Raw genomic sequence first — 10299 nt, forward strand, 5'->3', positions numbered from 1 at the left:
CTTGAGAGTGAGAGAGGAGGCTCATTTTTAGGTTAGATTCATGGTATTATATTTGTTTGGATGTTAAAGCGGTTCCAGCTAGGCTGTGCCCTAGAATAAGGTTTAGCTTTTGCGGTTTAGTTTATTATGTACAAGTTTGTAATTGCGTTTTGTATTTGAGTTCGGACGTATCGGCACAGTGTGCCGATATAATAAACAATGGAAAAAAAACTCCTAAAGGCACAGGGCGTTTCACCGTATCACCAACGTTGGTTTTTCCAGGGTGAAGACAACGACAACGACAAGTACCACGTCGCCTATTCCTGGGTGGTGGTGAAACTGCGCGACATAAACGACAATCAGCCCCAATTCGACAGAGCCAACATCGAAACCACAGTCTTGGAGAACACCCCTATCGGAAACAGTCTAGAAACCTTCACAGCAACAGACCCAGACCAGGGCGGCAAGAGCAAGGTCTACTACTCGATCGACAGGTCCTCGGACCGCAAGCGTCAATTCTCAATAAACGAGAACGGCACGGTCTCCATCCAGCGTAGCCTGGACCGCGAAGAGACGCCCCGCCACCAAGTGAAAATCCTAGCGATAGACGACGGGATTCCCCCAAAAACCGCCACAGCCACCCTGACAGTGATCGTGCAGGACATAAACGACAACCCACCTCGCTTCTTAAAAGACTACCGGCCGGTTCTCCAGGAGCACCTGCAGCCTAAAAAGGTCGTAGAGATCTCGGCAACCGACGACGACGACCGCTCGAAGAGCAACGGGTCTCCTTTCACCTTCAGAATGGACACGAAAGCGGACGACGTGATCAGAGCCAGTTTCAAGGTCGAGAGCGACATAAAAGGAGCGAACGGAGACGGCATGGCGATCGTCTCGTCCCTGAGAACCTTCGACAGGGAACAACAAAAGGAGTACCTGATCCCGATAGTCATCAAAGACGACGGCGCTCCGTCAATGTCCGGGACCAGTACGCTAACCGTGATCATCGGGGACACTAACGACAACAAGATGCAGCCAGGATCCAAGGACATCTTCGTCTACAACTATGCAGGACAGTCTCCGGACACCGAGATAGGCAGAGTCTACGTTTACGACCTGGACGACTGGGATCTACCCGACAAGAAATTCTACTGGGAGAATCTGGAGCACGATCAGTTCAAACTGGACGAGGATACCGGGATGATCTACATGATTTCCGGCACAGCTGATGGGAAATACCATTTGAGATTCAAAGTTTACGACCGGAAGCACACGCAGACGGACGTGCCGGCGAACGTGACGGTCACTGTGAAGACTATTCCGCACGAGGCGGTTTTGAACTCTGGGTCGGTGAGGATTTCGGGGATAACGGACGAGGACTTCATCCGGGTGTGGGACTACAAGTCGCAGACGCTGTCCAGGAGCAAGGCAGAGTTGTTTAGAGAGAAGTTAGCGCATTTATTGAGCATCGACAGGGACAACGTGGACGTGTTCAGCGTCCAGCTGCGAAGAATGCACCCTCCTCTGACCGATGTTAGGTTCGCAGCTCATGGGTCTCCTTATTACAAACCGGTCAGGCTGAATGGGATCGTTCTGATGCATCGGGAGGAGATAGAGAAGGAAGTGGGGATCAATATAACCATGGTGGGGATCGACGAGTGCTACTACGAGAACGAGATGTGCGAAGGCAGCTGCACGAACACCTTGGACATCAGCAGTCTGCCTTACATGGTGAACGCTAACAAGACAGCGTTGGTCAGCGTGAGGGTAGACGTGATCGCGGAGTGCACTTGCGGGGCTAGAAACTTCAGCAAAGGGGAGTCCTGTCGCAGCAGCCCTTGTTACAACGGCGGCAGGTGCGTGGAAGGACGATTCGGACTATCCTGCCAGTGTCCAGCAGGATACAACGGCCCAAGGTGCCAGCAGACCGCTAGGAGCTTCCGCGGGAACGGCTGGGCCTGGTATCCGGCCCTAGAAATGTGCGACAACAGTCACTTGAGCTTCGAGTTCATCACCAAGAAGCCTGACGGGCTCCTGTTATATAACGGACCCATTGTTCCTCCGGAAACCGACGAGATCATGGTCTCCGACTTCATCTCCGTGGAGCTGGAACGAGGAATTCCCAGATTGCTAATTGATTTCGGGTCGGGAACTCTGGAGCTAAAGGTCAAGCCCAAGAAGACGCTGGACGACGGCGAGTGGCACAGGCTGGACATCTTCTGGAACACCGAGACGGTGAAATTGATCATCGATTATTGTAAATCCGCCGATATCTCGGAGCCCGAAGACGGCACCCCGCCGGAGTTCAACGACACCAGTTGCCAGGCTCAGGGGACCATTCCGCCCTTCAACGAGTACCTCAACGTGAATGCGCCCTTGCAAATCGGAGGTTTATACGTCGAGCAGTTCGATCCTACGCATTACAAGTGGAAGCACATGCCGGTCGGCAAGGGATTCGACGGTTGCATCAAGAATCTGTTCCACAACAGCAAGCTTTACGATCTGGCTCACCCGGGTCTGTCGAGGAACAGCGTGGCAGGGTGCCCCCAAACCGAGGAGATCTGCAACAACCAGGAGTCCACCTTCCGCTGCTGGGAGCACGGGACCTGCGTGGGCAACTTCACCGAAGCCAGGTGCCAGTGCAACCCTGGCTGGACCGGTCCAGGCTGCATGACGCCGACAATCCCAACGATGTTCAAGCCACAGAGCTACGTGAAGTACGCTTTGTCCTTCGAACCGGACAAATACTCGACCCAAGTCCAGCTACGCTTCCGGACCAGGGAAGTCCACGGAGAACTGTTCAGAGTCAGCGACCAGCACAACAGGGAGTACGCGATCCTGGAGATCAAGGACAGCAAGCTCCACTTCAGGTACAATCTGAACAGCCTGAGGACCGAGGAGCGAGACATCTGGCTGACGGCTATCGCGGTGGATGACGGCCAGTGGCACACGGTCAGGGTATCGAGATACGGGTCGGCAGCGACCCTCGAGCTCGACGGAGGGGAAGGACGGAGGTTCAACGAGACTTTCTCATTCGAGGGACACCAGTGGCTGTTAGTGGACAAGCAAGAAGGCGTTTATGCCAGCGGAAAGGCGGAGTACACTGGGGTTAGGACCTTCGAGGTGTACGCTGATTATCAGAAAGGCTGTTTAGATGATATCAGACTCGAAGGGAAGCATCTTCCGCTGCCCCCGGCGATGAATGGAACGCAATGGGGCCAGGCCACCATGGCTAGGAATCTGGAGCGCAACTGTCCTTCGAATAAACCCTGCGCCAACGTGATCTGCGCTGATCCTTACGAGTGCATCGACCTCTGGAACGAGTACGAGTGCACCTGCGGCGAAGGGAGGATCCCCACGCCGGATAATAAGGGCTGTATGGATAAGAACGAGTGCATCGACTACCCCTGCTTGAACGGCGGAAGGTGCATCAATCAGGACCCCAGGTTCAGATACAGATGCATCTGTCCGGAAGGCTTCTGGGGCGAGAATTGCGAGCTTGTTCAAGAAGGACAGACTTTGAAACTGAGTATGGGTGCTCTGGCAGCAATTCTGGTCTGTTTGCTGATCATTCTAGTCCTCGTTCTGGTGTTCGTGGTGTACAATAGGAGGAGAGAGGCGCACATCAAGTACCCAGGCCCTGACGACGATGTCAGGGAGAATATTATTAATTATGACGACGAGGGAGGTGGAGAGGATGACATGACTGCTTTTGATATCACGCCGCTTCAGATCCCCATCGGAGGACCCATTCCCGAAATGGGGAAACTGCCGGCTTGTAAAGTGCTCTATCCTTTGGGACCCGAGCCGAATGTTGGGATTTTCATTGAGGATCATAAAAAGAGGGCTGACAGTGATCCGAACGCTCCGCCGTTTGATGATCTGAGGAATTATGCGTACGAGGGCGGTGGAAGTATCGCTGGGTCTTTGTCTTCGCTGGCTTCAGGGACGGATGACGAGCAGCACGAGTACGAGTACTTGACGGCATGGGGACCCAGATTCGACAAGCTGGCGAACATGTACGGGCCCACGGAGGAGAGCGAGGAGGAGGAATAGATCGAGCGACCCTGGGAAGGGAGTAGTGATTCGTGACCCCTTGTAGAAAGACACTGTCCGCCGAGGAGTGTGAGTTCGAGTTTACCAGGACAATTGACGAGGAGGAGGAGAGAGATACAGTAATGTCCCGTTCTAAGTCCGAAGGAGGTGGCTCGTCGATGTCATCCATATCTTTCGGGAAGAACGTTCTAGACTATTCTGATTGTATTCGACGCAAATTCAACGAGAGATACAGTAATGCCCCGTTCTTAGGCCGAGGGAGGTGAACGATCTATGTCACTTTCCTTCATACTTTCGAGGAAAACAGTTGTTCTAGACAATTCTGATTGTGTTCGATGCAAATGTTCCGTTTCAACGAGAGATACAGTAATGTCCCGTTCGAAGTCCGAGGGAGGTGACCGATCTATGTCACCTCCACTCATCTTTCGAGAAGAACACTTGTTCTAGACAATTTTCATTGAATTCGACGCTAATGTTCCGTTTCAACGGTGGACAGTATATCCCACTATGTTAACCTCGAAATTTCCCTAAATTTAAAGTTGAAATTCACCTCTATTTAAACTTGAAATGTCACTTGAAATGATTTCCGATATATTAACTATAGTTTATGTAAACGTATGTTATATATAGGGGGTGGGGCATTTAAACGGGAACACCCTAAATATCTCGGTTATTATTAGTCGTACAAAAAATCTCCACAGAACAAACTTGTACTGTTTCAAGGGGCGAATTTGTTGATGGTAAAAAATTTTTCTCAAGGTTATTTTTTAACAAGATCTCAAGGTCATAGATATTTTTTTAAATGGAATGAGGTATTTTTCGATACATCAATCGATGCAGCTAGACATTCGTTATAAAAAAGTACTAACCTATGTATGTCGAAAAGTTAGTAGTTCGGGAGATATATTTCGATTTAAATATCTGTAAAACACCATTACTGTCGTTCTAAAACGCGCGCGTTAGCGTTTACTTACTTGTGTAACTCGCAACAACAGACCGGGAGAATTGACTTAGAACGCGACGTTACTGTATCTACGTTTCATTCAACGAACATCGACCGGAGATTCACGAATGTAAAATGTTTCGGAATGGCTTACGCACGAGAAGAGCAAACGTCGGGACAAAGAAAAGGGACAAAGGTGCGCGAGAAAAAGAAGAACAGAGAAGAACAAGGTTTTCCGGCCGACAAGCGCAGCCGTTTGTCGATGGTGATCTCAGAAAAGAGCTTTCTTTTAGCCAATCGCAACGATCGTTGCAAAGAAACAATCCTGTCGAGTCACAGCGAAGAGAGCGACGTCGCGTCGTCGCGTCGTCATACGCGTCGGACGTGCACACCTAATCTGTATAGCACTTTTGCGCGTCCCTACACGCGGCGAGGACTTTTCTATTGCAACACGGTAAATCTATATATATATATATATATATATATATATATATATATATATATATATACGTACATATATATACATATATATATAGATTTATTATAAATATTATACATATACATATGGTTCATTATTTTTAGTCTACTTATTACTATACTGCGGATCTTTACGCGTTTACGGCTCGTGAAAATGTCGGGAAAAGCGTGGAATATAAAATGGGACGGAATCTAATAGAATGTTTATTTATTTCGGATCTGCGAAGGCTACCACCGCCGGAAATTAGATTCCATTCGATTCCACTTTCTTCGAATTCGTCGATAAAAATTGGAAAATGCGTAAACATCCGCAGTCTATTTATTATCGAACACACCGTAAACGTTTTACTACTGCCAGTATCATTGACGCGCGTGCGATATCGTCGATTTCGATTTTGTTTATCGGTGGCCATTGTTGATTGAGGCCATTGTTGACTCTGAAGGGCATTTATCATTTTTTTCAACTGTTACTACACACCTCCATTGAACGACACACATTATACTAATGATACAATGATTGGTATAAGTGAATTTCGACGCGATCTTTATTTCAATTTCTTCCAGCGAATTGGTTCCGACTCTCGGTCCCATGCAGAGTCGCCGGATGAAGAAAATTGACGAGTCAATCGAGGGGAAAATCTTTCAACTACTGAATTTCTTTCATGGCACCCTCCAGAATTCTTTCAGATAACTGAAAAAAAAATCTGTGCGAAGTTTGAGTGGCTAAAACGGCGAAACGTTCCCCCAAATGGATTAAACATTGAAATAATTAATTTAACGCTCATAATATCGTTTTTCTCGAATATCTTCGAAACTGTTTACCAAGTTGAAGTCGAGGCAAATTTGAAGTTTACGTTGAGGAAAATTTCAACATTTAATTCAGGGAAATTTCAAGTTTTGAATTCAGGGAAATTTCAACATTAACTTTAGGGAAATTTCAACATTAACTTTAGGGAAATTTCAAGTTTTCAATTGAATGAAGTTTAACGATTTAAATTCAGGATCATATTTTTCGACCCGGTGAATAGTTTTGAAGATACATATGATTTTAGGATTATTAAATTAATTATGTTAATATTTAATCCACATTTGGGGCACGTTTTCCCATTACCCCATCTCGTTCAACCTTCCACAGATTTTTTCGAATTATCTGCAGCAATTCTAGGTGGTCCCGTAAAAGAAATTTTCAATACGATTAATTTCTTAACCCCTTGCAACATCTTTATCCCCAAAAAATATCGTAGAAGGGAAAAAAAAGGTTATATTTCTAACGAAACAAATTTCATTTCATCTAAGTAGAAACCGCGTGGTATTCATATTTGTTAGACTTTGTTAAAATCTCCATGACGAGTCTGACTCGTTAAAATACGGCAAAGGGTTAATCCGGCGATTCTGGTCCCATGTGCACGGACTCGTATCATTGTTAGTTGTAAAATGAATCCTGAGAGAGAGAGAGAGAGAGAGAGAGAGAGAGAGAGAGAGAAAGAGAGAGACGGCAACATTCGCGGCTCCTTCCTCGTTCGCAACAATGCGGACGGTCCTACCGTAAATGCGGTCTGTCGTGCTCGAGTTATTTAAGACGCGTTTTACAGTCGGTGTACAAAGTATTCATACAGATTTCAAAAACGAATCACTTTTTCAAAATTCGACCCAACAGCTACAGTTTTCTTTCAGGCGTTAGAACGATTAGTTTAATAGCTAATGTGTAAATAATTTTTTGTTTAATTCTTATTGGTCACAATCGCGGAGGAAATAGTGAAGATCTCGATTTTGAAATGTTTTTTATCCGTGCCCGTAATGAAAATTTCAAACATGTATTTCGTAACTCTAAATAATGAATAAGGCTACGGGTATCGTAAGATCTGAAAATAATTGAATTCAGAGTTCTCGATTCATTGAAATCGCAGATTCTTACAATTTCTCCTATTTCCAATCAATTCTATTTCATAGGAGCTTCGATCGATTTCGATGAAACTTTGTACACTTATAGAACCGACTTAGATTCACAAAATAAAAAATTGAAATTTCCATCACAGGGCACAGATGAAAAATTTATAAATTGTCATCTTCACTTTCTCCTTCCCAATTGCGACCGATAACAATTTCCAAAAAAGAATTATTTACACATTAGCTGGTAAACCAATCCTTCTAACGTCTGAGAGAAAACTCTAGCTGTTGGGTCGAATTTGGAAAAAGTGATTCGTTTTTAAAAGCTGTACGAACACTAAAACCATCCTCATCGTTGTCACTGTCACACCACCATCCTCATTAACGATTAATAGTATTATTATCGACACTATATACATATATGTATTACGTATATGTATGTAATACATATATATATGTATATACACACACACGCATATATATATATACATATATATATATATATATATATATATATTATAAATATGAATTTATAAATAAAAGTATATAGAATATATAGAAAGAGAGAGAGAATGAAACAAAAAAAAAACAAAGGGTACAGCAAACGTGGAACGCACGGATAATTATTGTCCACGTAACAAAGAGAGTTACCGCATATGTAATTATATTATATTTAATATTATACAGAATATAAATATATACATATATATGTATATATATGTATACATATTAACGTTATTGTAATATGTATAAATATATACACATATTATACAATAATTAAGGAGGTACACACGAGACCGAAGCGTAGAATAAAAACGAGAAAAAAAAGGAAAAATAAAAACAGTAGAAAATACGGAAAGTCGGCCGCCAAGTTTAAAGATATTTGTCATAGTGTTTGTATTTATTTTACGTCGGTGAAACGAACTTGGCCGACAAATGCAATTATTAGAATGGAAGGATGTTCCGTTGAATACAGTCTTCCCTCGCATAGTGTTACCTTTTTATTTCTCCCGTTCTACTCAACAAAAAATTGCTAAAAAAATCAAGAACATTCTACAAGGAGGAATAAACAACAGTGAATTATTTCAGAATTTTCGGCCGCGGCATTGATTTTGAAAAAAATCCGGAATATAAACTTGCGATAGGATTCCCAACTTCGCTATCTGGGTTAGACTACGCACGAATTATCCTCTGTTTCTTCTGTTCTGCTCGATAAACAATTACGAAAAAATTCATGAAGATTCTACTTAATAGTATACACAACAGTAAATTATTTCAGAATTTTCGGTTGCGAAATGAATTTTTTTAAAAATCCGCAAGCGCGTAAAATTGAGATAGTAACACTATGGGAGGGAAGACTGTAAACAGAGAGAAGAAAACTGCGAAAAAATCCCTTTCTCATTATATGCATACTGTGCGCGAGCTCAATACGATTAGGCTCGTCGAGAACATTTTTCCGTGCGCGTGTCTCGACTGATTTGTAAAATTCTCTACGGAAATATTAATAGTCAATTTATCGGTTAAGCGATACCCCGGACACGGATTTCCTAAGGAATCCGGAAATTAGCGTTTAAGCACTTGTACGAATGTTGTAAGTAACGTGTATCTCGATACGCCAGAGCATCGTTGTATATTCGTCCTATAAAATGAATCGTCTTTGCGTACTAATTCTCCCGAACCAGTTTCCGACATCATTATACTGCGGATCTTTACGCGTTTATTGCTTCCGAAAGCGTTGGAAAAAGCGTGGAATATAAAATTGACAGAATCTAATCGAATTTTGACTACCACATCTTCGAATTCGTCTATGAAAGTTTGAAAAGTTATGGCTTGCAAAAAAGTTGGGAAAAGCGTGGAATTTTCATAAAATTCGATAGAATTTTGTACAATTTCCATTTGCTTTGAATCTACAAAGGCTGTTCCCATTGAGAATATGATTTCATATCGTTCCACTTTCTTCGAATTTGTCGACAAAAATTGGAAAATGCGTAAACATCCGCAGTCTAGAGAAAAGCATCGAAAATATATACCTCCTCTCTGTGCTATACAAGTTTCTGTTAAGATAGTTTCTTTTTTTTTATACATTCGACAATCATTTGTTTAGTTTAACTGTATACACGTACTTTTCTTTGTAAATATCGATCGGGACAGTTTCTTCTTCGGTGAACGATGCTCATGAAAATCTGTTCTTGACTGTGTGGAGTAATAAAGCTGATTGTGTACTCATTATCTTAGTCCAACCCCGTTTGTTCAATCTATGTCATTTTTCTATCTTGTTTTCAATAAAGTAATATTGCATTTTATACTGAATTTCTCGAATCACTGAACATGGAATAATAAACTAGTGAGAGTAATGAGATTTGTCGGTGTTTGTGAACTCACCTCCGCTCGTAATTACGATTAGTCTTGCTGTTCTTTATTTTATTACTGCGTACTTTACTGTATATTCTTACTCTGTACTCCTTCTTTCCTTACTGTACTTTATTTCCTTACTGTACTCTTTATTTTCTCACTGTACACTTTATTTTCTCACTGTACTTTATTTTCTTACTTCTCTGTACTTTATTTTTTCTCACTGTACTCTTTATTTTCTTACTGTACACTTTATTTTCTTTATTTTCTTACTACTGTATTTTATTTTTTATACTGTACATAGTTTACTGCAGAATGTGAAAAGAAATTTTTTCAAAAATTGCAATTGATCAGAATTGTAGAAAAAAAATACTATAAGTTGCGTTTTACAACTTTTAATGTGGGTCTATCTATACTTAAAATTTAAAAAATACGTTTTATAGATTTGTGTCAGTTAAACATATTCTGAAAATTTCAGGGTAACCCTAAAGTTATTCTTCTAAATTTTCGTAGAAAAAATTGGTTTTCAATTTGGTTTAATCAATAATATTAACTGTGCCTAAAAATATGAAAAAAATTGGAGATAGTATTGATGACAGTATATA

At 42.4% G+C, this 10299-nt stretch overlaps 1 protein-coding gene across 10 annotated transcripts in view; it reads left to right on the forward strand.

Moving 5' to 3' along the window:
* The window catches only part of LOC143217166 (neural-cadherin), a 211129-nt gene extending 201484 nt beyond the window's left edge, over positions 1 to 9645 (forward strand). For all 10 annotated transcript variants that reach the window (XM_076441042.1, XM_076441033.1, XM_076441032.1 and 7 more), the window contains one exon: positions 262 to 9645. In XM_076441042.1, coding sequence (XP_076297157.1) covers positions 262 to 4035 — 3774 coding nt within the window. In that variant the 3' untranslated portion in view covers positions 4036 to 9645. The remainder of the gene's footprint in view (positions 1 to 261) is intronic.
* The last annotated feature ends 654 nt before the right edge of the window (positions 9646 to 10299 follow it).

The sequence above is a fragment of the Lasioglossum baleicum genome, chromosome 16 (assembly GCF_051020765.1).
Source record: "Lasioglossum baleicum chromosome 16, iyLasBale1, whole genome shotgun sequence".
Classification (NCBI taxonomy): Eukaryota; Metazoa; Arthropoda; class Insecta; order Hymenoptera; family Halictidae; genus Lasioglossum; species Lasioglossum baleicum.